We start from the raw sequence: 27,645 nt of genomic DNA, 5'->3' as shown, positions 1-27,645 counted from the left end.
TAGATCAGTGCAATGAAACATTAAGACAGTGATCATATTTAGCTTGTTTTGGGACCTTCCTCTTCTTGGACCCTTTCAGTGCTGCTCAGTCACAGTACTGCAAAAAATGGCTTTAAAAATACCTAGGAGGCAGCAGTGCTAGCAGGCCACATTCTGATATAAATCACACTGCTAAAAAATACAAGACCCAACGCTTGCTGACAGTGGAGATACAATCCCACACAATCCTATACATAGGAACAGAACGGTTGATGAGAACAATGTCTAGAACATAGGAAAGCCAAATGTTTTCTTTCCTCCCCCCTGACATCTTGTTATATATCCGTAGGCAGCCACCATATGTCATTCCTTTTAGGTCAATCATGCGCAGCACCCTCAGTCTTCCCTCATACAGATTGCCTCCCGTTTCTTGCATTATTGTCTCTTGATCAATCTTTATCTTCTAATTAATAAGACTCATGAGGTGCCTTTTGGCAGCTGATTCGTTATTTTGGGATATGTGGCATCAATAGTCCCAGCCCCCCCAGTGATTCCAGATGGCTGGGAGGCACAGATGGTAGCATGGAGATTTTTCATGCTTCTCAGTATGCCAGTAATTGTTTCATTGAAATGAAACACCTCCTAATTCAGTGCAAATTATATCCATTATGTGATATTATATAAATGCAATGCAAAAAAAAAATTCATTCATTTAAACTGCCAGCGCGTCCCATGGAACAGAACAGGTTGTTTAGTTCTGACAAGCTACTGTCATGGACAGATTTCAGTGAAGTGATTGATGGTTGCCAGCACTTCCCAGGGCAACGGCCTACTCTACCATATGCACCTTCACATTATAATCAACCAACTATTCTCTCCAGTGACACAACACTTTCAGACTAGCCCAGCATTCTGTGTGTCCATCACCAATGTGCATATGAATAACTGGAACATATAGGTTCTGTTTTCATATCAGTGGAAGAACCAGACTGCCCTTTCGAGCAGTTTACATCAAAATCACCCTGTATGCGGGAGAGCTTTATATTCACACTAGGACCACAACACCCACCTGGTTCAGAGCCCAAAGCTCCAGTTGTAAGCATCCCTAGAAGTCAGTCCGCATACATTGCCTTCTATGTAGAAATACTTGGGATGGTTATGAATCTGTCATAAAAGGACATTTTGCAATAATTTTGTAGCTGTTCCATTAAAATAAACTCAGTTTTTAGGAAGGATCCATGGGTTGGTGGGAGGGCACATATTTTTCAAGCAGAAAGATGGAGGTCCAGCCAATGGTGACTCTAGTCAAAGGGTCTCTGATGGCAGATATGGAAAAAAACCTTTCTCTACTGTGACCCTGGAGAGCCATTTCTAGTCAGAATATACCATGCTAAACTTGGTGGAACAGTTCTTTGACTCAGTGTCAGGCAATTTCATAAGCTCAAGTTACTTATTAGTTATTGAGTTTCTATTTCTTTTATTAACTCTCTACAGTAACTTGAAAGCGAGCACTGTGGCCTTTATTTATTCACTTAAAACATTTTAAATAGAATTTACTGTCAAAGGTATTAAGAGGGCTACCAGACTTGTATCCTAATCTCTTTATGTACTGCACCGCCACATGAGTACTGATTGGCTTCATCTGTGCCACATCATGATCTCCAACTCTTCCTATTAGCTAGGGATAATTCTGTTTTTGTGTAATCTATCCATGCCTCTCTTTTATCCCCATTTTCACCCTTTGAGAATTCCTTGCTAAGTTTTTGGTGTGAATTTCTAGAGTTGCCATGCTAAATCCACATAAAGTACTATCAGACAAAGAAGAGCCTGTAACAATGTACAATGTGGAGGGAGCTAAGGCAATAATATCTTGGATGAGCATAGTGGTATTGAAAGCATGTCCCTGTTTTCCTCTTTTGAAGGATACATCATCACTTCTTGGTAGGTAGTACCACAATCGCATACTAGCATGGTTTGGTCATGCAACACTAGGAATAATCACTGTTACCAGATACTGCTGGGAATTATTATTGTTGCTGTTGTTGTTGTTGTTATTTCATCATCATCATCATTAATTTATTTGTTGTTGTTGTTGTTGTTTATTGGACTTGTTCCCTGCCACTCTCGGCAAGCCAGCTCATGGTAGGTTACAGAATAAAACGCCATCGTACAATAAAACTGCGATTAAAACCCCAATTAAAATTAACATTAACAATACACAAGCATGGCGGTAAAAACAAGCCCTCCCACACAACGGAACGGCTCCCCAGCCAGGGCGACAGGGCAATATCCGCTGGTCACCACTGATGTATTACAGAAGTGTGGTGGAGTATCTTTCTTAGGGGGGCCCAATTTATATACCGCCCTCATATGCAGCTCAGGATACATTTACATCAATAAAGCTTGCGTATTAAAACCTTAAAAGCAATAAATAGATCAGAATATTAACATCTCAACTTCTCAGCAGTTTTCCAATGCACCTGTCAGAAGACATTCTCCAGGGGGGGGGAGAGTTGTCTGGGGGAGGCCCATTTGGTGATGAAGCAGCATAAAAGCTGTTCACCTTGAATCCTAAACTCCTTTTATGCTCATGGATTCCTTCCTGTCAGTATTTGACCAGGACATTATACATGGGGGTTGCGACCGGCAGATGTAGCAAGCACTGGCTTTTGAAGAAGAAGCTGCCTCTGCCTCTTTGAACCAATCAGTATCCTTACCAGAGCTTTGCATACATACCTGGCACTCCTAACCAATACATCAAGCTGGTTCCTGAGGTCAGAGATCCACATCGAATGCCAAGAATATCATGTGACAATTATATGCCATTTAAAAAAATGGAATTTTAACAGACCTTATTTTTAACCCATGTTCTATTGAAAATTGATGGCATATTCCTGTATGTGAAGTTTTATGTTTGATTTTTCCTGGTAATTAAAAAAAAAGGAAACCCTTTTAACAATGAGGTTTCTGTTCTTGCAGGTTAATTTTTTCTTTCTGCTTAACATCGTGCGAGTTCTCGTCACAAAGCTGAGAGACACCCATCGAGCCGAGTCCAACATGTACATGAAAGCTGTTCGAGCCACTTTAATCCTCGTGCCCTTGCTAGGAATTCAGTTTGTCATTATTCCTTGGAGACCGGAAAACAGACTTGCGGGAGAGGTTTACGATTATGTCATGCACATATTGATGCATTACCAGGTAAGAGTTTAAATCATTAACTAAGAGTTGTGGATGATGTATTTGCTGGTAGGTCTCATCTGGCAAAGGCATTTTTTCCCAGGAAACACAGCTGAGTTCAGCTAATGGATTAGTGCCACTGAAGTCAATGAGCGCAAGTCAGCTGTACACCACCATAATTGATTTGTGGTCTGGTATTTCCTAGATAAGTGATCCATCCTTAAAATATCTGCAGCAGCTTGCCAGTACTTGAGACGCAATTTTATATGCATACTAACTTGGGAATAAGCCTTATTTAAATCAGTGGAATGTATTTCTGAGTAAACAAAGATAGGCTCATGCTTTCATGGCTGGGTCTGTATAATCAGGGAATCTTTTATTGTAGATTGAAATTTAAAAATATATTAAATACAGGAGGCTGGCTAGAGTAGCATAGTGACCGTGGAATGCTCCTGCTCACCGTTCCCTGGCCTCCGCTGCCAGCCAGGAGACTGGTGATAGCAGCAGGGCCAAGATGGAGAATACCCACTTGCTGCTGGGCAGGAGGCCAGCGAGACGAGCAGGACCAGGCAGAGTGCAGTCACTCCCCCTTCCACTGGTCCTCCACCAACCAGGAAGCTGTTGAGAGTGGCAGGGCCAGCACAGAGCATGTGCTGGCCCTGCCAGCTCTTCATCCTGTTCGGAAGTGCCAGGAGGAAGAGGAGTAGGAGACCAGGAGCAGTAAAGAGCCTCTGATTGGCCCTCTGCGGGACAAAGCTCTCATCCCATTGGGGGAATGCTCCCCCGGTGAGGGTCAATCAGAGGTGCATGTCATTAGAAGGACCAAACATTTTTATGTGGTATGATAACAATACGCCAGTCAGGAGGATCTCCCCACCCACCCAGATGGTTTATTTTGTTTGTTTGTTTGTTTGTTTGTTTGTTTATACCGCCCTTCCCTACGGCTCTGGGCGGCTTACATAAAACATTTTTGAACATTCACATAGAACACTATCAAAATCAATATAACAGTATAACAATAACAACAACACATCAACTGGAACAACTAGAATGGCACTTCATCAATAACTTGACAATCCCTCAGTAGGTTCGATCCCTCAGTCTGGGGGGGGGGGCACCTGTAGATGTTATGGGTCAGTCGGCCCCACCAAATGCCTGGTGGAAGAGCTCCTTTTTGCAGGCCCCGTGGAATTGTGGACGTTCCGGTTTATGCCTCTCTGTGTTAATCCATTCTGAGCATGTTGAACAGAAATTATCTGCTTGTGTGACAGAAATACTTGGTGTCCTACACAGTTAATAGGAAGATGGAAGGTGCTGAACCAGAGGCTGCGTGTTTCCATTTGTAGCAGTATAATAGCATTTTCTCTACAGAGTCGTATTCTCAGCTGGAAAATAACACAATAAAGCATCCCCTGCCAGGTTTCCAGACAGAAAGTGAACTTGAACAATAGGAGCCAGTTCAGCTCTAACTGTCCTGCTCTTTTCACAAGATTGTCCTTAACACATCACACTTTTCAGTCGAAGCAGCAATGATCCTTGTCTTGCTGGGTTCTTAGCTTCATAAATGCTTCAGTATTATCAGATCGTTTGGGCATAACGAATGGATGCAGATGTCATATCTGATAAGCTGAGCAGTTTAAAAATGAAACACAAAAATAAAGCAGACTTTCATGTTCTTTTCCAATATGGCAGTATTCTAAAAGAGTTTCTAAAAGTGAAGAGCCTCTTCTCTACTTCCAATTCATATACTTACAGTATTTGCTGGTGTATAAGACTACTTTTTCCCCCTGAAAAACATGCCTCCAACTGGGGGGGTCGTCCTATACGCCGGATGCACTTCAGTTGGGATAGACATAGCTGCCCATAGTGGCCCATAGTACTGTAATGTAATGTAACAAACTCTATATTTTGAGTGGAAATGTTGGGGGGTCGTCTTATACGCCGGCAAATACGGTAGTTTCACTTTACTTGGTCCCCTTATAACGTTGTAGGTTTCCCGCCCTTTTCAGCTCCCTGTGGGTCTCTCTAACGGCTTATCTGTTCCATCATTTTTCTGCTTTCCTTCCCATCATTGTATTTTTCAGTCTTCTCCTTTTCTTATGACAACCATTATTCATTTGGTAAAGAATGTTTCTCTTCAGGACTGCTGGCTGACCACTGTCTGGGAAAAAATTCTGAAGTAGATAGACCACTGTTGTGATCCAGCAGGGAGGGAAAATATGCATAAGGAAGAATCTTTTATATATCTTGTACCAGATAAGGTACTCTTAGGGGGAACTAGAGATCTCTGGATATATCAGCCCAGTTTAAAATGAATCACGTGGAAAAGCACAGTTGCCTTAAAAAAAAACAACAACCATAAACTGAGGAAATCCGTAGATTAATCTGAATGTGTGAAATGATTCCCTAACCCCATAGCTAGTGAGAGCAAGACAAGATGAAAATGATGTCTCTCCACACGAGTGAAATGCCTCAGCAGCCAGAACTGGATACTTCATTTGAGTAATTTGCAAATGGGAAAATCGCCATACATGAGAGTCGGAATAACTCAGACATTGTAAGAAAAAAAAACACATTAAGCGAGTCAAATTTAGGTAGATGAGCCACACAGCTGTAGAAGTCATGATGTGATGCAAATTTGTCAGCACAAAATGCAAAGGACTGCTGGCCCTGAGGTCAGACTATGCATTTCTTTGGAGTCCTCTCTTACCGCCTTTCCACCCATAGGTCCTTGTGGTCTCTCACAACTGGATTTGTGCTCTCCCTGAAGGTGTTGGTATGAGACTTGAGAGTGGTATTACATCCTGGCCCATGGTTGGAAGCTAAAGTTATGTAATGCCATAACATGTAATGTGTTTTATCGAACTCCACTAGTGCACCAACTATGGCTCTTCCCCATAAACCATGATCTGGCTCAAGTGATCCATCTTCCAATCAAGCTCTTCCCTGTCCCTGTTTTCTGTACTCAGGATAGGAGCATAAGTTGAGAGGTGAGGCAGGTGTGGCAATTAGAAGCAGAGTTTTTTTTTTCAAAAGTGGCACCTCAGCTGTGGAATTCCTGGCCCCGTGATTCTTGCCTGGCCATCTACCTTACCCTCCTTTAGGTGCTGGGCCAAAACAGTTTTCCACAGGCTTTTAACCGAGAGGGTCCATTTTCTGTCATTGTTTATGGTCTGCTTCTAGCCTGGGGACCATATTATAAAAAATAACTTAGTCTGTTGACATTTTTTATGATCTAATTTTATATTTTGGATGGATTCTATGCCCAGACAGAGTTTTATGGAAAGATTTTGTGGCTATTAATTAATTTTGTGAGCCACCTTGAGCAAGTCTCTGAAAAGTCAGTGTAAACATTTTCTAAATAAATAAATGAAGGTATAAAACAAACACAAATTTAATATACAAGTTCAGGGGTGAAATTATAGATGCCAGCCCTCTTCTGGTCCCAATTGAAAGCATTCTGGAAAAGGAAAACCATTAAAAGTCAAACTGGTCTCTGAAGTGGCAGCATATAGGTTTCGTAAATCAATACTTTAGCCCTCAAGGGGCCAACATCACTTCTTTAGGAAGAAATTTGCATGGTTTGGGGCAAGTGACCAAAAAATCCTGCATGAAACAATTGATCCTTGAGGTAGCCCATATGACAATGACCAAGATGTCATTGTCTTTGTTGATCTTTGTTGATCTTAAGACAGAAGTCTTTGTTGATCTTAAAGAGACTACTGGACTCTGCTTTTAGAAGTCCCCTAGTACCTGCTCTGAGTGAAGGAACAAAATCAAAATCCTTCAGCGTCCATCTCAGGTAGGAGGTCCAAAAGGATACTATGGTCATGGGCTATATAGTCGCCCAAGGGCTATATAGTCGCCCAAGCTTGCAGCCTGGGAAGTTTCTCACTGCGGGGGGGAGGGAGAGGGAGCTGCAGCCTGGTAGCTGGGGACCACCGGTCTAAGTCATTGATTCTGGTGAGAAATGCAATTCAGTGCCATGATGGGGTGTTAATCCAGATTGAACCCAGGATCTCGACACTTTAAACCAAGAATATTTGAAGCTGTTTAGCCACAATTGTCTCCAAGGTACACTCGGCCCTGTCCGCATATGGCCTTAAAGGTGATTAACAGAACCTTCAGCCTGATCCATAATTTGACTGGTAGCCTTTGCAGTTGATGGAAGATGGGCTGAATGGGAGACCTCCACAGTGTTACTATGAGGACCCTGGCCGTTGCATTTTGGACCATCTGTAGTTTCCAGATCAAGGTTGAGGGCAGGCCTGTGTAAAGCTAGGTGACATTTCCATTTTTCCACACAAACGTTCTCACTAGGAATAGCAACAGGAATTCCATACTAGTATAATTACCTACAGAGCAAGCAGAATAATGCCAGGTTTAAACAGCCCCCTGTTTTCACATCCAAGGTCTATTCCATTTCACCTTATTTTAAAGCAGGCGATAAACAGAGACATCTTCTCACTGTCTTCCCCTGTTCAGGCAATGGCAGCCCTCTTTATTGTGCTGACATTACCTTTTTATTACCCCATTTGTTGCTGTTACTTTCTGTCTTGTAGAAATAACAACTATGTCTCGCTTTTCACACTAGACTTTTATTCTCACCTCAGACAGCAACTTCTACTGAATTGTTAACTAAAATCTAATTTCAAGGTCATCTGAACAAACTCATTGTCTTCAAGCCATGTTCTTCCATTACAGACTTGGGGGCGGGGGCGACACTATATGGCTATAAAACTGCAAATGAGAACAGAAATTAGAAGAGTGGTGGTTGTCTATGATCAAAATGACTTTATTAGGAATAGAAAAAAGAAAAAAAGCTCTTTTTTCAGCTATTAAGAAAATGTTTAAGACACCCTTATAAGTCCATACCACCAGCGTGCTTTCCCTGGCCACCATATGACTGCGTACATCTAAATTAGGACTGAACCCGAGTCTTGTCATGAATACACACCAAACTGTACCTTGGAACATGCTGGTGTCTTTCAGAGTTAGAGCAATGGCCACCAAAGCAGCTGTCCGCGCCCGGTTTGGCGGCTGAAGCGCACAACCCTAGTCAACACACTTTGAATTTGTTTTCAGAGACATTGATTGGTTACATGACATTTTCAAAGCTGACCGGCAATATGACATCGCTATTTCCTGTGATAAAGCAGCTCTCAGTAAGAGATGTGAACAACCAAGAATAAGAGGAGCCTAGGCCTATTTTGTTGTTTTGTGTACTTCTATATATCTTTCTACCACAATAAGTATCCAAGGCCACTCACAAAGATAAAATCCAGTCACAAACATTTCAGATCATAAATATCATTTAAACATGTCCAGAAACAATAAAAAACACTGCCTCCTCATCTATCCAAAGCCTTCTGGAATAAAATTTCGTTTTTATCCTTTTCCATACAAGGCCTGCAGAGACAGTGCAAACATCACCTCCTTTAGAAAGGAGCTCTAGAGTCACCCAAGATGCTGGCATCTGCTGAAAGGGCCTTCACCAGGAGTCTAACTTCAAAAAAGTCAGGCTGCTGGGTTTCTGTAGGAAGCCCATCTCAAAAGATAGACAGGTTGATAGGGAAGAAGGCAATTCTGCAGGTAGTTTGAGGGTGCCTTCAACCTTATAACAGGACCTCTCTCTTTGAAGAGTTAAGTTTCAGGCGACTCTGCTTAATCCATCCTGAACTGACATCAGGGCAATGACAGTACCTCACATGTCCACACTTTTCAAACAGGTACTGTTATTTAAAAAAAATAAATAAAAGGAAGTTAGAGAGACTGTTTTATGAATGTGACTTATGAGACCTTTCTGTGGACTGCCAACCATTAGAAATGAATTTTAGATGCAGTCATAATCCACAGGCCATATCTGGAAACCAATAATGTTATTAATAGGCTCTATAAAAACAGTTTCTGGCTTAGTTTGAAAATTGTATCTTCCTGAACTGACATAAGAGCAAAAATCATGCAGAGAGCAATTTGGTCTTCTAAAGGCAGGTGAAAATGGCTTTCATTTGAAGATGATATAATTGCACATCTCAGCTAGTGAATCTTAACAGATGGTCAGGAGTGATTTTGCTCCAGTTAGATTCAAATGGGTAGCCGTGTTGGTCTGAAGTAGCACAATAAAATCAGAGTCCAGAGCACCTTTAAGACCAACAAAGATTTATTTACCCTGAATAAATCTTTGTTGGTCTTAAAGGTGCTACTGGACTCTGATTTTATTTTGTTCCAGTTAATCCTCCTTAACTTCACAGAACGTAAAGAAGATACCAAAAAGAGTGTCTATAAATGACATTAATCTAAGGGCATTGTAACTTATCTTTGATAACTCAGATACTGCTTTCTGGTGCCATGATATGACTTGAGAAATAAACTGGGGATGTGTCATTGCTGTTCTAATGTCTGAAAAAATACTTGATTCTGTCATTCAAATTACCTGTCCACTTACAGCCACTGCAAAAATTAATCAGTCCATCGTTACCCTCCAGAGAAGACCAATTTTTTTGGCAAATATCTACCCAGGGAGACACTATCGCAGACTATATTCAAATGGGTAGCCATGTTGGTCTGAAGTAGCACAATAAAATCAGAGTCCAGTAGCACCTTACTATAGCAGACTATCATACTGTCAGCAAAACCATCACCAGAAATACCATTCATCCGGTCCTCGAGTGACATATGCTGTCACCTGCCAACAACGCCCTCCTGCTACCTGCATAGATAGGGCTGCCGACTCTAGGCTGGGAAATTCCAGGGGAGTGAACCTTTATCACGGCAAGATTTAGAGAGGGGAACAAACTCAGCCGGGTATAATGCCACAGAATCCATCCTCCAAAGTAGATGATTTCTCCAGGGGAACTGATCTCTGTTCAGTACGCAGGTGACAAGTCTTCACTGTGACCACAAGGATGGTTATTGTGTGAACTGGCCTTATAAATCAGCAGGAGAACAATTCAGTCTCCCAGGACACTCGGCTGCCAATCTCAGAGTCTCCCTACTTCAGATATGGAGCTCTAATATGAAACTGCTGAATAAGAATAAGTCAGAACATTTATTTGATTTGAACAGAATCAAATGCCAGGTTTCCTTTCACTACAGATGTTAAATTAACGTTCTTTAGCTAGAAAAGGGGGGCTGCTTTTATTAAATGGCTCCCTCTCTTCTGAAAACAAGAATAAATTCACTGTGATACCTTGTATTAGTACTAACCAAATAGATCAAAAACGTGTGCAAGTTTCTGAGGTCCCTGGAGGTCTTCATCAGGCTGGATGTTACACATTTTGAAAAGAGAGAACGGAAGAAAGGCAGGTTTGTTGGTCCTTGATATTAAGGTTTGATCTTGCAGGCATTTGCAGTGAAATGTAAGCAGACCACAGCCTTTTCCCTGTTGCTGAGATGCTCAGCTGCAGCACAGTCTCTGGGACTGTGCAGCTCTGCTCTCTTGGATTCTGTTCTCACTTTGTACAATTTCACATATTACGGGCATTTCATAGATTTGAGGGGTCATTCATCTTTCCCCCCTTGCAGTGTCTGTATGAGAGACAGAGACTACATGCCTTTTACGAAGTGAGAAATTTGTGCCACAATAAATCTATGAAGTTTATGGTATTGTTCTTCACCTCAATATCAGTGTGCTTCTCATTTCCCTTTGACAGTGGCATCCAGATAGTAGTTTCTCCTCAGACACCTTTGCATTGATGAGTCCAAATAGTGCAGTGGTTCTCAACCTGGGGGTTGAACGACCCTTTCATAGGGTTTGCGGCAGGGCAAGCAGCTTGGCCAGGGCAGGTGCCATCCACACAACAGCCTTGTGGGGTAGATCGAGATAGACCGTTCATCTTTCTGGAGCAGCGGAAAGTAGTGAGATGGGCATGGTGGGACAAGAGGCAGAACTGAACTGAGAAACCCCGGAAAAAAACAATCTATGTACAATCATGAACAATGGATCTTCACGCCATTGGTCAGTTTCGGTTTAATTTCTGTGAAAAAAACACTGGCATAATTTTATGGTTGGGGTCATCACAACATGAGGACTGTATTAAAGGGACAGCATTAGGAAGGCTGAGGACCACTAAAATAGTGGATATGCCCATCTTATGTCAACTAGTTTTGATTTTACACAAGAGAGGTGGTGAGAGCTAATATTACTGGGGAAGAGGAATCAACACTGAAAACTGTCACTATTTAGCAATCAGAATCTCTACAATACACAATTACGTCTGTTACATGGTGCCTGTATTATGCTTTGTACCATAAACACAAAAATATGAAAGTCACAGGAACAAAATCTAAATCCATTCATTTTTTTTTCTTAGGGTTTACTTGTGGCAACTATTTTCTGTTTCTTCAATGGAGAGGTAAGCATTAAAAACATTTCATTCTAATGTGCATAACTTTAACATAAATGTATGGCAATGAACAATATCTCTGCTCACGCCTGAAAAATGTCACTGTGTCCATGGATCCCTGGGTCACAAACAGAGCATGATGTGCAAGTTATGCCTGTGTGCAACAACCTCTTGGTGTAGTGGTTAGGAGTGGGGGCTTCTAATATGGTGAGCCGGGTTTGATTCCCCACTCCCCCCCCCCCACATGCAGCCAGCTGGGTGACCTTTGGCTCACCACAACCCTGATAAAGCTGTTCTGACCACGCAGTAATATCAGGGCTCTCTCAGCCTCACCTACCTCACAGGGTGTCTCTTGTGGGGAAAGGAAGGGAAGGCGAATGTAAGCCGCTTTGAAGCTCCTTCGGGCAGAGAAAAGCGGCATATAAGAACCAACTCCTCCACCTCCACCTCCTCCACCTCCTCCTTCTTCTTCAGTAATATCAGGGCTCTCTCAGCCTCACCTCCCTCACAGGGTGTCCGTTGTGGGGAGAGGAAGGGAAGGCGAATGTAAGTCACTTTGAGGCTCCTTTGGGAAGAGAAAAGCAACATATAAGAACCAACTCTTCTTCTTCTTTTTCTTCTTCTTCTTCTTCAGTGATATCAGGGCTCTCTCAGCCTCACCCACCTCACAGGGTGTCTGTTGTGGGGAGAGGAAGGGAAGACGAATGCAAGCTGCTTTGAGACTCCTTTGGGTAGAGAAAAGCGGCATATAAGAACCAACTCCTCCACCTCCACTTCCTCCACCTCCTCCTCCTTCTTCAGTAATATCAGGGCTCTCTCAGCCTCACCTATCTCACAGGGTGGGAAGAAGGATAACAAATGTAAACTATTTACAATTGCAGAGGAACCAAGGTGCTTATGGTTCCTCTTGATGGTTCAGGTGCCATTCATTCATTCTTAGATTTGTCCTGAACCGATACCGATAAGTGCTTGAAGTAGTTGCTTCAATCCATGACCTTTTAAAATAAGAATTAATCTTCATAGTTAAAAATAACAACATGGGCAAAATTCCAAAGAACAAGAGCCGTGTCCAAGGTGTTTGCAAATGCACACATGGAGGGTATATACGTTCAACTATAGATTTCTGTAGGATACTCAGGAGTATGAAAGAATCTGGGCACAAACACAAGTGTGCACTTAAGGGCTCTCCTCAGTCATGTTACTGAATAATTGGCAGTTAAAGCATTAAGTGTATTTCTCATTCCAGTTACATGAGTTTGACCTACAGGTATGTGAAGCTCTGAGCAGACTAAGATCTTGGTAATATTCCCCCTCCCCCCCCCCTCCAGGACAGCAAATGCAAATCATACCATATGATTGTGCCATACCATAAGCTGCTTTTGAAAAGTTACTTTTACTTTTCAGATATAACTTAAACCCCCCCCCCCAACCCATCGTGCCATGAGCAGGTGACTCTTTGAGAGTCTCAAAGCCCAGTGTTTCCTTCTGTGTTAACAGTAACCCAAAACAAAACTAAGCAGCAGAAGAAAATATGTCTTGGATCTCACCTGCCAATTTGCAAGCATGTGCTGTGAGACTCATACTGTTTGAGAAAGCAGTGAATGGACCATTCCTAGCGCACATGTAATATGTCATTTTATTCACACATTCAATATGTCATTTTGTTCACACATTTGGCACTGGCCAGTTTCCAAATTTAGCCATTTTGAAGAAGTCAGTGGAAAATCAACCCCTTGAATGACTGTTCTCTCACACACCCATCAATATTTTATATGCTTTCTTGGCTTTTCATGCCTTTTCTTCTGTAACGGTAAGGACTTGTCAAGCACTATAATGGTAAGGACTTGTCAAGCACCAATTTGCTACCTATTAGAATCTTTTCTTGAAAGACCCTTGAAAAGAAGCATTGTGATCCTGTAAGAGGAGTTAACTAGAACGAGCTCCTGAAATAAAAGAAAGGGTCTGATAAAGAAAAGCGAACCAGGTTTGATCTCTATGCAAAGTAATACAGACATTCTGTAAAATGTTATGTGCATATACATACAGATTTTAACAGTTTGTCCAGATCAGTTGCATTTGTTACCTCATAAGAGGAAGAGGAGTTTGAAGTATAGGTTTCTTTGGGCCACTAGATTGGTAGAAGAGGGAGGTTTTCGATTTCCTCACCATTAAAAACTAAACATTTAAGACATTTTGCAGTGTGTTGGACATGAGGAAGAGAGACAGAAGCCAGGGCATCTGTTTCGTGATGCCAAGATAAAGTGCTTCTATGAGGAATGTTTAAAATCTATTAGTTATGCATTTAAACCGATGAACAGTTCCATTGACATTATTGTATTCTGATTTTAACTTTTGAATAGGATAGGATATGAATGCCAGAAAAGCCATGCAAATTATGCCAAATTTTAATAGGATGCAGGGACTGTAGAATCTCTTGATCTTTAACCATGCCTGACAATTCAATCCTAAAAACTGTTTCCTGGGAATAAGGCCTGTCAAATATATGTGAGTAGGATTCTGTGCAGACCTGCTTTAGATGGTAGTATTCCCATCTCAGAGCCTCAGCTCAGAAGTTGATATGTGTTTGAATGAGAGTAAACTACCTTTCAAATGTCAGATATAATGGGATCCCTGGTTGCAGCCTGGCTTCACTAAACTTAGTTGGAGATGGGTCTCATCTCTCCAGTACCAACTTGATGCTTGACTGTAACCAGTTTAGGATAGTCAAAGAAAAAACAGTGATTGGTGAATAACAGCCCCCCCCCTCCCCCAAATTATCAATCAGCTGCCCAATGCAAGACCTTTCTGACTAAAGAGTTGCCTGGCCTGAAGGACAGAATTTAACCTTCTTCTTTTTTTTAAATCCAGGGCATAAAACCTAAGAGGATGGTAAAAACAAAAATTAAATTGTACCATTGATATTCTAATAATAAAGTTGTTTACTGCACATGCTCAGTAGAAATAAATATGCTCTAATTTCAAATGCTTGCCAATTAATCAGAACGCAAATTAGCTGCCACAAATTACTGTTTGAGATGCTATTTTTTCCATTATACATTTTTAGAAAACCAAAGCCCTAATTTCCAGATCATAGCTATGCATTAATTCATTATTTCCCACAGATGTTTTTAAAAATAAATATGCATTAGAAAGGCATTCAGGGACTTCATCTTAATAGATTTGGTTTGCAGACCCCTGTTTCCATTGACTGCTCAGATTCAGAATTTTCAAGTCACTGGTTTAATTTGCTTATTAAAAATGTAATTTTTGCGAGTGAAAAGCATCAAACTGTAGGCTGTAGTCTACAACCAAGCCAAAATTAATTTTAAACTTAATTGGATCCAAGGTTATAGTCTAATCTTACAAAAAAAAAATAACCCTCCAAGCAAAACTCCTTTTTTAAATCAGGTTGTTTCCATTCAGTGAAAATCTCAACAGTGTTTCAATGGGGTTATATACAATATATACAGACTGAGCATTCCGAATGCCCTCTAAGATCCATAGAATGTTGAGGGTAAGTTAAGTTTGGCTGAAGTTACAAAATTAAAACAGAGAAGAGGTGATTGGCCTTATTGATCTCCTAATAGTGGGTATAGCTCTTCAACCCCAAGGGTCCTTTCCGAGTTCCAAAGGTATAAACCCAAGGGTCCTCTCAGGCAAAGTGGAAAAAAGTAAAAAAAAATCACCCTGTTTCTAAACTGTATGTGTTGCTTATGTCTGGCATTACAAAAGCAGCTTCTATTGATGTAGTCCTAACTCCCAATAACCTATTCTACAGGTCAAGGTAAGTGGGAAATTTCCCCTAACCCCTGAGGTCATTTGTGCCACATTAGGATGAAGAGATGTTTCCTGTTTTTATTGTTATTATTGTTATTATTGTTATTATTGTTATTATTATTTTATTTATTTATTTATTTATTTATTTCCCGCCACTCCCTACAGGCTCATGGCTGGTAACAGTAGTCTTAAAATCCCCCATTAAAACCCCCGCTAAAAGACTATAAAAATACCCAACACGGCGGTAAATACCACTCTCCCCTACCCAAACAAGGGCATTGGGGGATGGAGGGTAATGATGACTACTTCACACCCCCAGGGGGGCAATGTTCTTCCTCGCCAACTTATCCCCTGTAAGTTCTTACAAATTGCCAATTTATATATGTAGACATGAATGCTCCCTATAACACTCTTGCCTTGCAAACTGTTCAATAGCTGTTACCTCCGTCATGCTCCCAGTCTTGCAAGGTAAGTTAGGAACAGCCTGAAATGAAGCTTTGTCTTGAGGTAGATAATATGCTTCATACTTCAGTGCAGCTTTTCAGGCTCTTTGAGTTTAAAAAATAATGCAGAGTACGTGGGCACCGGCAGAAAAGACAAGGAACCAAAACGATTACATCTTCTGTGTACGGCATTAACTCAACAAAAGAAAACTGGTGCCATAAAAGCAACCTGGAACTTCCCATATCTGCACAACTTTTTTACCTTCACCTCTTAAAAACCTGAAGAATCCAAAGGATTCAGATATCTGCCCATTTTCAGGAAAAAAAATGTTACTCTAGGTAATCCATATTTTTATGTGGAAGCCATTCTCTAAGAAACTTCTAAGCAATTACATTAAATCCCCGCCAGTTGCATTAATTTCCCCCAATGTACAAATATTACAGTTATGTCGATCTGATAATAGTTTAACACTTTAAAAGCTGAACATACAAGAGCACTGTTTTTCATAATAGCTTTTCTTTGTCTCTGGAACAGCCCTGTGCTGAGGTTGATGTGCAATGTCCAAAGGTCAAGGCCAGGATCCGCAGAATTCACAGTGCAGCTTTGCTCGCTGTGTGGCATTTGGAAAGCCTCTTTATTTCAGATGTGGTTTGACCAATTTTGGTGGAGCCTTTTCTTGGGGAAAGCATACGTCTTCCTAAGTAATTTGGCTTGATTCATATTTCCAAAGAGCATTGTTCTAGAAAATTGTCTTCAGGCAAATGAAGTTCGACGCCTTCTGTTCTTATAATGGGCAAACCTGAAAAGGAGCTATTATTTTCCACCGCCGTGCCATTTGCTCTTGCAAGTGCACAAGGAAAGGAAAAGAGCAAACAATATATGAGCCAAAAAGGAAGGAAGGAGGGCATGACAGCGGAGCCGCTCCCGGGATTAGGTGGAGTGAAGTTGCTGCTTCAAGGACACAAATTGTCAGAAGCTGAATTTAGCATGGCTGGAACTGAACAGTGAAAGGGTTTTGTATTTGTTTTTGCCACCTCCTTCTCCCCATTGAATTCATTAACACCCCCCCTGCCCCCAAGCCATTGGTAATGGTCCAAAACCAGCATGGGTATAATAAGGAGTATTACAGATGGAGAAATAATCCCCCACTCTTATATGAATGCTGGCATGAATTCAGCAAGAGTTAATGCAAGGTGAAATGTTAGTCCCCTGTTACACATCCCCACCCCCACCCCTTAACACGAGAGTCCAGAGGAGTGTCTAATTTACGTTGCTTTGGAGAAGCTGGGAGAACTCTGGTTTCCGCCACCAAAAGTTTTTCCATGGGCTCCAGACATGCCTTAGATCAGGGGTAGTCAAACTGCGGCCCTCCAGATGTCCATGGACTACAATTCCCAGGAGCCCCTGCCAGCGAACGCTGGCAGGGGCTCCTGGGAATTGTAGTCCATGGACATCTGGAGGGCTGCAGTTTGACTACCCCTGCCTTAGATCCAGCACAATCCATTAGATGCATCAGATGGCTATCTAGCCTCTGTTTAAAAATTTCCAAAGATGGAGAACCCACCACCTCCCGAGGAAGTCTGTTCCACTGAGAAACCACTGTGTCAGGAACTTCTTCCGGATATTTAGATGGAATTTCTTTTTAATTAATTTCATCCCATTTGTTCTGGTCTGTCCCCCTCGGGCAAGAGAGAACAATTCTGCTCCATCCTCTACATGGCACCCTTTTAAATACTTGAAGATGGTTATCAGATCCCCTCTCTAGGCTAAACAGACCAAGTAGTTTACATTAGAATAACATTTCCCTATGTACTCAGATAACATCCACAACATTTTACAATGTGATTTATTTAGAGTCTATGCATTCTCTCTACTGAATACATTTTTCTTGGAACAGATTTAGTATTTTTTGTTGGGTCTTGTTTTACTATAGAGGCAGAGCATTAAAATAAATGGATCTTTGACAGACATTGACTGCATCATTCCATTGCAAAAATTAATCTTCACCATCAACTCTGTTTATGAAAAGCTACTTTTAATCCTGTGAAAACATTTAAATGGGCATTTATGGGATATTATAGATCCAATGTATTAAGCTTGTTCAGATTCTAGCTTCACTATTCCAAATGTGCTTAGGAAGGAGAATAGGCATATACGGGAAACTTTAGCCCTTCCATCTATCGTAAGAAAGAACTATCACATGTTCACTTTACAATTGAAAGCTGAATAAATGTGGGGCTTGAATCACACAATGAGCTGCACACACTGAACATAACATGAGAATTACCCAATGGGACATAGAAGTAAAATTCAAATTTACACTATGCATGCATTCATCGTAATTTGTAGACAGAGCTTTTATCTTAATTTGTTCAAACTAACCCTAAACCCCTCTTAGCATTAGTCTTAAATCCAGTTTCTTTCACTCACAGGTCCAAGGAGCTTTGAAAAGGCAATGGATGCAGTACAAAACCCAGTGGGGCCAAAGACGCCGAGAACATTGCTCTACGCGATCTACCTCCTATACAGCAACATCTATCACAGAGGTCCCCATTTATCTATATCCCCATGATTCCAGCAGCGAACAATTTAATGGAAAGTATATAGATGACTCTGAACTTGTTGCATTAAAATCTGGAGAGACGTCCGCCTAGCTTACAGGAAGGGGACACGGTTTCCTGTTTGCCCAGGAGACCGGGAGGAGAAGACTTCAAGGCCATTGCAAGAGCAGACTCTGTCAGAAGACAAGATATGTCATGTGTAAACTACAGAAACTCTGCTTCCTGATGGTGACAGTTTCAAGAGAGTCTGAAAGAGAGGGTAGAAAGGGATAGAGAGGGAGGTGTTCACTGGATCCAGTTGCCATGGAGAGAGAACCAAGGCTGAGCTGTTCAGTGAGAAAAATGGGACTTCCCTAGTTCCAGAACAAAGCCAGTATGAACTGAGGATGCTACAGTAATACAAATTTCTATAAGATGCTGCATGAAGATCTGGGAACTATTGGTGTTTCTGTAAATGGATTTTTTGTTCTCTCAGCTGAGCTTAAACACAAGAAAGAAATGGTCAGTACTGTATAAGGTATTTTACAGTAGACTCCTGATCCATAAACATGAGTCACTTGTCCGTGTCTTGGGGAAACATTGCATTTGAATAGCTCCAGTGCTTTCTTAAGAGTTTTTGCACTTAAGGCAAAACAATTTTAAAAATATCATTCCATTTTATTTAAATCCTCACTATCTCAAGAGGATTCTTTTACAGTATTAAACTGATATCGAGCACAGGACGGAACTGAAAGAAACTATTTATTGTGTCAAAAGTGCTCAAAAAAAGATGACGCATGTGAGAAATACAGTGTGCTGTTGGACAATCTGATGTGGGGACCCGAGACTTTGCTCAGAATGCTCAATAACGGTTGCTTGATAATAACTATTGAAAGGGAAATGATCAGCCATATTTTTCATCCCAGCAGTCAGATATAGGGAACAACTTTTCGCTGTGAATAAACTGTGAAATGTACTTGGGAAATGGTTTTCTTTTTAGAATTTTACCATCGACATTTCTCTAGTTCCAGTCATGCAGACTTTCTTTTACCAATAAAGTTGTCGTCCTTCTGTTTAAAGAGTCCAATGTTCCATGGCGTAGTTAACCTCTAGGCCCAATTCTTAAATTACTGCATAAATTATGCACCTGGTATGAGAGCTACTGCAGTGTGACTGCTCTGGATATAAGAAATGCGTAGCTGGAGGAGGGGGCGGGGCTTGCACCAACTTCACACCATTCCAGTATTACTCTTCTGGATACAGAGAAGATTCACCATGCACATGTGATCCCTTCAAATAAACTTTATGGGAACAGTGTAGAGCACAGAAATATGGCTCTTGTGATGTTGCATGCAATGTGTTGTGCCTAAATCTAGTACTGCAATGGAAAGATATCAAAGAAGTACGTTAATATTTTGTCCGATCATTACATGTGATCATTCCATGCCAACTATTACTTTATGGTTGCACATGGTACTAGAACTTCCCCTTCCACAATAAAGATTTCCCCTTCAGAGCTGCATATATATTCATTTATGCATGGAGATTGGCTCCTGCCAACATACTCAAGAAACCTCTGTGTGCTGACTGTGCTAGAAACAGTATATCTGTGGTGATATACTGTGTAAGGGTGCTCCTGGTACATTTTTTGTCATAGGGTGATGAACAACAACTTTCACCTTTGTAAAAAAATGCACATCAGCTTCCATACCTTACAAGATAAATACCTTAAGTTCCTAGCTATGCTTCGTTTTTGGAAATCGGTAGAAAAATTGGTAATGCCATCCTCATTTTCATGTTTGGACAACCATATGATCTATTTAAATCTGAAAGTACCTAGGAGGTATTTGTCCGCAAGAGTAGTGTGGTGACTGCATTGCTTCCAGCTTTTTGATTTGGGCATGTGTTAGAGTACAGAATGTACAATTTGGTCTGATTTGCAGGCTAAAATTTCATGCTATATAAATTGAGATAATAATTGAACAAACCAGGTTGGAAAGAGTGTAAAGGGATCTTGGACGGCATACAAACCGACCCTGCACAGAATGCATCAGACGAGCCTGTGGATCCACCCAATCTGACGCTCCACAAGCTTTGAGAATATTGCAAATTTAAATTCGTAATACAGTATAGACCAGGGGTAGTCAAACTGCGGCCGTCCAGATGTCCATGGACTACAATTCCCAGGAGCCCCTGCCAGCGAATGCTGGCAGGGGCTTCTGGGAATTGTAGTCCATGGACATCTGGACGGCCGCAGTTTGACTACCCCTGGTATAGACCATGCCCTGAACTACTGGAAGAGTGACATTTGTTAATTGATGCCTTTTCGTTTTGCAAAAAAGGAAGAAATATGGAGAAGTCTTAAGTTGAAATAAAAATGTAGAGGAAATATTAAACTGTTTTAGATTTCGTTATAAAATACTTAACCATATGGCTGAGACTCTGGAATTGTTAACATTAATGGGATTGAATAATGTTTAATTTCAGCTGGAGTAGAGCCAGGGACTAACATACATAGCAATTACATGCTGAGTAGTCTGATCTATTTAAATTCATTACTGCCTTTGTACCAGGATTCATGGACAATAGGGTTGCCAACCTCTAGGTTGCAGCTGGAGAGCTCCCAAGATTACAACTAATCTCCAGGTGATAAAGATCTGGATAAAATGGCTGTTTTAGAGGGTGGACTGTATGGCACTATACCATAATGAGTTCCCTCCCCACCCCAAACCTCACCCTCCTCAGGCTCCATCCTCCAAATCTTCAGATATTCATCACTGATCTGTGCAGTCCCATGTGGGGAATGCACATGAGCAGCCTGCCATAAGTGTGCAGATCTCTGCTTTTTTGCAAATTAACTTCCTTCTTCATGTCTCGTACCAAAGCAGTCTTCCCTGATTGGCCAGGATGTCAGTTCAAAGACTTCCTTGTTCCTGGTTGCAAGACTTTCCTCCCAAGATTTATTTTTGCCCTCCTTTTGGAATCTGTTTTAAAGTGACTGCGTTCCAGAATCCCACACTTCTCTCAGCAGAGATTTGCCGCACACTCCTTTAATGCCGGCTGGACTTCACCTACTTCCCCTCCGCTGTCCCCCCTCTGAGCTTCCCCAATCAACTGCAGAATGCTTTCTGTTTCAATTCAGGGGAAAGCAAGGAGGAGGACCCGAGTTCAAATCAATCTGAATTCAGCAGGATCAACAATGGAAAAAAACAAAGTAAGTGCAGAATCAACCCTGGACTTCCCCAAAAGATACTGGTGAAAATGATGCGTCACCTTTTCCTTGTCTTTCCTATAATATGTAAGAAACCTTTGTTGTTGTTATGTGCGAAGTCGTGTCCGACCCATCGCGACCCCATGGACAATGATCCTCCAGGCCTTCCTGTCCTCTACCATTCCCCGGAGTCCATTTAAGTTTGCACCTACTGCTTCAGTGACTCCATCCATCCACCTCATTCTCTGTCGTCCCCTTCTTCTTTTGCCCTCGATCTCTCCCAGCATTAGGCTCTTCTCCAGGGAGTCCTTCCTTCTCATGAGGTGGCCAAAATATTTGAGTTTCATCTTCAGGATCTGGCCTTCTAAGGAGCAGTCAGGGCTGATCTCCTCTAGGACTGACTGGTTTGTTCGCCTTGCAGTCCAAGGGACTCGCAAGAGTCTTCTCCAGCACCAGAGTTCAAAAGCCTCAATTCTTTGACGCTCGGCCTTCCTTATGGTCCAACTTTCGCAGCCATACATTGCAACTGGGAAGACCATAGCCTTGACTAAACGCACTTTTGTTGGCAGGGTGATGTCTCTGCTTTTTAGGATGCTGTCTAGATTTGCCATAGCTTTCCTCCCCAGGAGCAAGTGTCTTTTAATTTCTTTGCTGCAGTCCCCATCTGCAGTGATCTTGGAGCCCAGGAAAATAAAATCTGTCACTATCTCCATTTCTTCCCCTTCTATTTGCCAGGAATTGAGAGGGCCGGATGCCATGATCTTTGTTTTCTTGATGTTGAGTTTCAAGCCAACTTTAGCACTCTCCTCCTTCACCCGCTCAACAGGCTCTTTAGTTCCTCTTCACTTTCTGCCATTAGAGTGGTATCATCTGCATAATTGAGGTTGTTGATATTTCTCCCTGCAATCTTGATCCCAATTTGTGACTCCTCTAATCCCGCATTTCTCATGATGTGCTCTGCATACAAGTTAAATAGGCAAGGCGACAGTATACAGCCTTGCCGAACTCCTTTCTCAATTTTGAACCAGTCAGTGATTCCATGTTCAGTTCTCACTGTTGCTTCTTGACCTGCATATAAATTTCTCAAGAGACAAATAAGATGCTCTGGTATTCCCATCTCTTTAAGAACTTGCCACAATTTGTTGTGCTCCACACAATCAAAGGCTTTAGCATAGTCAATGAAGCAGAAGTAGACGTTCTTCTGGTACTCCCTAGCTTTCTCCATGATCCAGCGTATGTTGGCAATTTGATCTCTAGTTCCTCTGCCTCTTCGAAATCCTGCCTGTACTTCTGGAAGTTCTCGGTCCACATATTGCTGGAGCCTAGCTTGTAGGATTTTGAGCATAACTTTGCTAGCATGAGAAATTAGTGCGATGGTGCGGTAGTTTGAACATTCTTTGGCATTGCCCTTCTTTGGGATTGGAATGTAAACTGACCTTTTCCAATCCTGTGGCCATTGTTGAGTTTTCCAAATTTGCTGGCATATTGAGTGTAGCACTTTTACTGCATCGTCCTTTAAGATTTTGAATAGTTCAACTGGAATGCTGTCACTACCACTAGCTTTATTCTTGCTCAGACTTCCTAAGGCCCATTTGACTTCACATTCCAGGATGTCTGGCTCCAGGTCAGTAACTACCCCATTGTGGTCATCAGGGATGTTAAGCTCGCTCTTGTATAGTTCTTCTGTATAATTTTGCCACCTTTGTTTGATCTCTTCTGCTTCTGTGAGGTCCCTACCATTTTGGTCCCTTATCATACCCATCTTTGCATGAAACGTTCTCTTCATATCTCCAATTTTCTTGAAAAGATCTCTGGTCCTCCCCATTCTATTGTTTTCTTCTATTTGTTTGCACTGTTCATTTAAGAAGGCATTCTTATCTCTTCTAGCTTTTCTCTGGAATTCTGCATTCAATTGGGTGTATCTTTCTCTTTCTCCCTTGCCTTTCACTTCCCTTCTCTCCTTAGCTATTTGTAAAGCTTCCTCAGACAGCCATTTTGATTTCTTGCATTTCTTTTTCTTTGGGATGGTTTTAGTTGCTACCTCTTGTACAATGTTGCGAACCTCCGTCCATAGTTCTTCAGGCACTCTGTCTATCAGATCTAATTCCTTAAATCTATTTGTCACCTCCACTGTGTATTCGTCAGGGATATGATTTAGTTCATACCTGAGTGGCCTAGTGCTTTTCCCTACTTTCTTCAATTTAAGCCTAAATTTTGCAACAAGAAGCTCATGATCTGAACCACAATCAGCTCCTGGTCTTGTTTTTATTGACTGGATAGAACTTTTCCATCTTTGGCTGCAGAGCACATAGTCAATCTGATTTCTGTGTTGACCGTCTGGTGATGTCCATGTGTAGAGTCGTCTCTTGGGTTGCTGGAAAAGAGTGTTTGCTATGACCATTGTATTCTCTTGACAAAATTCTACCAGCCTGTGCCCTGCTTCATTTTGTACTCCAAGGCCAAACTTGCCTGTTATCCCGGTTATCTTTTGGCTTCCTACTTTAGCATTCCAATCCCCCATGATGATAAGCACATCATTTTTGGGCGTTGCTTCTAGAAGGTGTTGTAGGGCTTCATAGAACTGATCAACTTCATCCTCTTCAGCAGCAGTGGTTGGGGCGTAGACCTGGATCACTGTGATGTTGAATGGTTTGCCTTGGATTCGAACTGAGATCATTCTGTCATTTTGGGGATTGTATCCCAAGACTGCTTTTCCTACTCTCTTATTGATTATGAATGCTACTCCATTTCTTCTGCGAGATTCTTGTCCACAGTAGTATACCTGATGGTCATCTGAATTAAATTCACCCATTCCTGTCCATTTTAGTTCACTGATTCCTAAAATGTCGATGTTCAGTCTTCTCATTTCTTGTTTAACCACGTCCAGCTTGCCTTGATTCATGGATCTGACGTTCCAGGTTCCTATGGAATAAAAATCTTTACAGCATCGGACTGTCTTTTCGCCACCAGTTACTTCCACAACTGAGCGTCCTTTCGGCTTTGGCCCAGCCGCTTCATTCATTCTGGCGCTACTCGTACTAGCCGTCTGCTCATCCCCAGTAGCATATTGGACACCTTCCGACCTGAGGGGCTCATCTTCCAGCGTCATATCGTTATGCCTATTGGAACTGTCCATAGAGTTTTCATGGCAAAGATACTGGAGTGGTTTGCCATTGCCTTCTCCAGTGGATCACCTTTTGTCAGAGCTCTCAGCTATGACCTGTCCGTCTTGGGTGGCCCTGCACGGCATAGCTCATAGCTTCACTGAACTACGCAAGCCCCCTTGCCACAACAAGGCAGCGATCCTTGAAGGGGGGTAAGAAACCTTAGCCCATATCAAATCATCATTTTAGGTGATTCTAGCAGCAGTCAATGATATGGCAGAGAAATGCACCACAAGATGCTGTTATGGTGTGATATTATGGAAGAGTTAGAATGAGTTTAATATAGGGGCGCCATTTTCAGCAGCAACCACGTTACCACTCATAAGCTTTGGTTCGGTCCATAGCGAAAAGTATGTTAAATGCTAGTTGAATGCATTATGCCTTCTAATGGGCCCAACGATTTCAGATAAGACAGATTTTAAAAGATGTGTGCGCCAGATCCCTTCTTTACAGGAGCTCTGCCCAGATCAAAATCTCATGTCATGTCCCAGTAAAAAGAATGGATCCATCTCTCTCTTGAACAGAGGCAAGCTGTACTTGGCCCGGTTCAAAAATCTTGAGTAGAAAATCTTTCACTTCTGCTTGACCATTTCATTTAACAAAGCTTGTGCCCATGTGAAATGCTTGCACTAATAATTTAAAAGAGTACAGTACAAGAAGAGGGACTAACACGTAATGAATCATTGATTCAATCTCAATTTTTGCAGCATTCCCCAAGCAAACTGTCCTTTCACAGCCCAGAATTGTCTAGTTTCTTTTTTTAAGGCAGGGAGGGGTTGTTTGCTGGGAAATCACAGCTGATTTATGGTTTTCAAGGCAAGATACCTTCAGTGGTGGGTAGCTATTGCCTGCCTTTGCACAGAGGTATCCTGTCCAGAGACTAGCCAGAGCAGGCCCGGCTTAGCTTCCAAGAACAGACAAGATCAGGTTAGCCTGGGCTATCCAGGACAGTTGGTTTAGGTACAACTAATTTGTTGAATTGGGCTAATCCAGATACAGATTTGTAATCTGTATCTTGTAGATTTGTGTGGCTCTTTCATTATTAATTACAATAAGGAAAAAGGGATGCTTCATAAGTAATATGAAAATGAAACAATTTCCCTGTCCAATAACAACAACAATCCCCCATGATTTTATTTTGTTTTGTTCTGTTTCTTCAGTTTTCCTGGTTTCACTTCTAAATGACAAACGAATTTAATTGCTATGGACAGTTCCAGCACCAAGTGAGTGTTCTGCTTCCTCCTGGCAAAGCCTGAATGGTGGAACACATAGGGACTGGGTATAATAAATCAATCACCTGGCATTTCCACCTTTTTATTCTGTTGACCCATTGCTGGGTGCAGCTCAGTATTGCTTTAGCCTTACTTCCAGGAGAAGGAGAAGAAGAAAAGTTGATTCTTATATGCCACTTGTCTCAAAGCAGCTTACAATTGCCTTCCCTTTCCTCTCCCCAAAACAGACACCTTGTGAGGTGGGTGAGGCTGAAAGAGCCCTGATATTACTACTTGGTCAGAGCAGCTCTATCAGTGCCGTGGCAAGCCCAAGATCACCCAGCTGGCTACATGTGGAGAAGCGGGGAATCAAACCTGGCTCGCCATATTAGAAGTCTGCACTCCTAACCACTACAGCAAGCTGACTCTCTACTACACCAAGCTGGTAGCCAACCTTTTCCTAATAAATGTGCAGAGAATGCAGAATTTTCCTCAGGGGAGGATGAAGAGAAATGCTTTGGGTTTTCTTTATGGGTTTAACCACTAGGATAACCTACAGAATTGTTCTCTCTTGCCTCAGAGGGACAGACCAGAACTAATGGGATGAAATTAATTCAAAAGAAATTCCATCTAAATATCCAGACAAAGTTCCCAACAGTTAGAGTGGTTTCTCAGTGGAACAGGCTTCCTCGGGAGGTGGTGGGTTCTCCATCTTTGGAAATTTTTAAACAGAGGCTAGATAGCCATCTGACCTAGAGGCTGATTCTGTGAAGGCTCAAGGGGGTGGCAGGTTACAGTAGATGAGCGATAGGGGATGTGAGTATCCTGCATAGTGCAGGGGGTTGGGCTAGATGACCCTTGAGGTCCCTTCCAACTCTATGATTCTGTGACTCTATGTGTGAAGGATCTGATGTGGGACTTTGCCTCCCTTTCACTTTCCAGTGCTTGCCCTTCTCCCCTTGCAGTCTATACTTCCACATTATCCCTAGTACAAGCAAATGTACCTTACTACTACAAATAATGATAAGCTAGCATACATGGAACCTGGCAACTCAGAAACGTATATCCCTCCTCAAACGACCTTTACAAGAATACAGAGCATTGCAGTCCCAAAGTATTCCATCTATACATTGTGGCTAAGAGCCACTGATGGGTCTCTGTTCCATATGTTTATAACTATAGCTAAAGAATGGAGGCAGATAAAAGTGAGTTGGTGAGTGAGAAAAAAAAAGGTGGGGATATGGGCGCTGCCAGGAGGAGAGGAATGGAAATGGCATGGAGGAAATGATGCAGGTGAAAGTGGGGGGCATGCTGGAACTCCTTGTTGTTTCCTCATTTTGCTTCTGGCCCAACCTGGAAGCCAGCACTGCACAACTGAGCTTTAGTTTTCCCAGCTAAAGGCTGCGATGGGGAGTGAAAGCTAAAAACGGGAGGTTGGATTTTAAAAGGCTGGCTGAAAGGGGAGGATTAGGAAAGGGAAGAAACGGTGGGCATTTTCTGAAAACTGGAAGAGGATCTAGTGGGAGATGGAATGCCCCCCACTAGGCCTTCTGGGTTCTCCACGTGTGCATCCTAAAACCCAGAGAGCTCCTTCTCCATCACTGTTTTCATAATGGCATCACCATGGTCAACATATTTTTAAATGGTAGACCAGGATTGGAGCAAAGGGAGAAGTTAGCATAAAAAGCCTCACCTTCCAATTTCTGTCCATTAGTTGGACAATTATTTACTGCTGTTTAGCCTCTCTTTCCAGAGCTTCCACCAATCACTACTTTTCTAGGCTGAACGTATTTCTAC

At 41.9% G+C, this 27,645-nt stretch overlaps 1 protein-coding gene across 5 annotated transcripts in view; it reads left to right on the top strand.

Moving 5' to 3' along the window:
- The window catches only part of CALCR (calcitonin receptor), a 130,715-nt gene extending 111,374 nt beyond the window's left edge, over positions 1–19,341 (top strand). For all 5 annotated transcript variants that reach the window (XM_077303585.1, XM_077303584.1, XM_077303588.1 and 2 more), the window contains exons 11-13: positions 2,959–3,177; positions 11,469–11,510; positions 18,155–19,341. In XM_077303585.1, coding sequence (XP_077159700.1) covers positions 2,959–3,177; positions 11,469–11,510; positions 18,155–18,376 — 483 coding nt within the window. In that variant the 3' untranslated portion in view covers positions 18,377–19,341. The remainder of the gene's footprint in view (positions 1–2,958; positions 3,178–11,468; positions 11,511–18,154) is intronic.
- Positions 19,342–27,645: the final 8,304 nt, after the last annotated feature.

Source organism: Paroedura picta, chromosome 11, assembly GCF_049243985.1.
Source record: "Paroedura picta isolate Pp20150507F chromosome 11, Ppicta_v3.0, whole genome shotgun sequence".
Taxonomy (NCBI): Eukaryota; Metazoa; Chordata; class Lepidosauria; order Squamata; family Gekkonidae; genus Paroedura; species Paroedura picta.
This window is presented reverse-complemented; position numbering and strand designations above follow the sequence as displayed.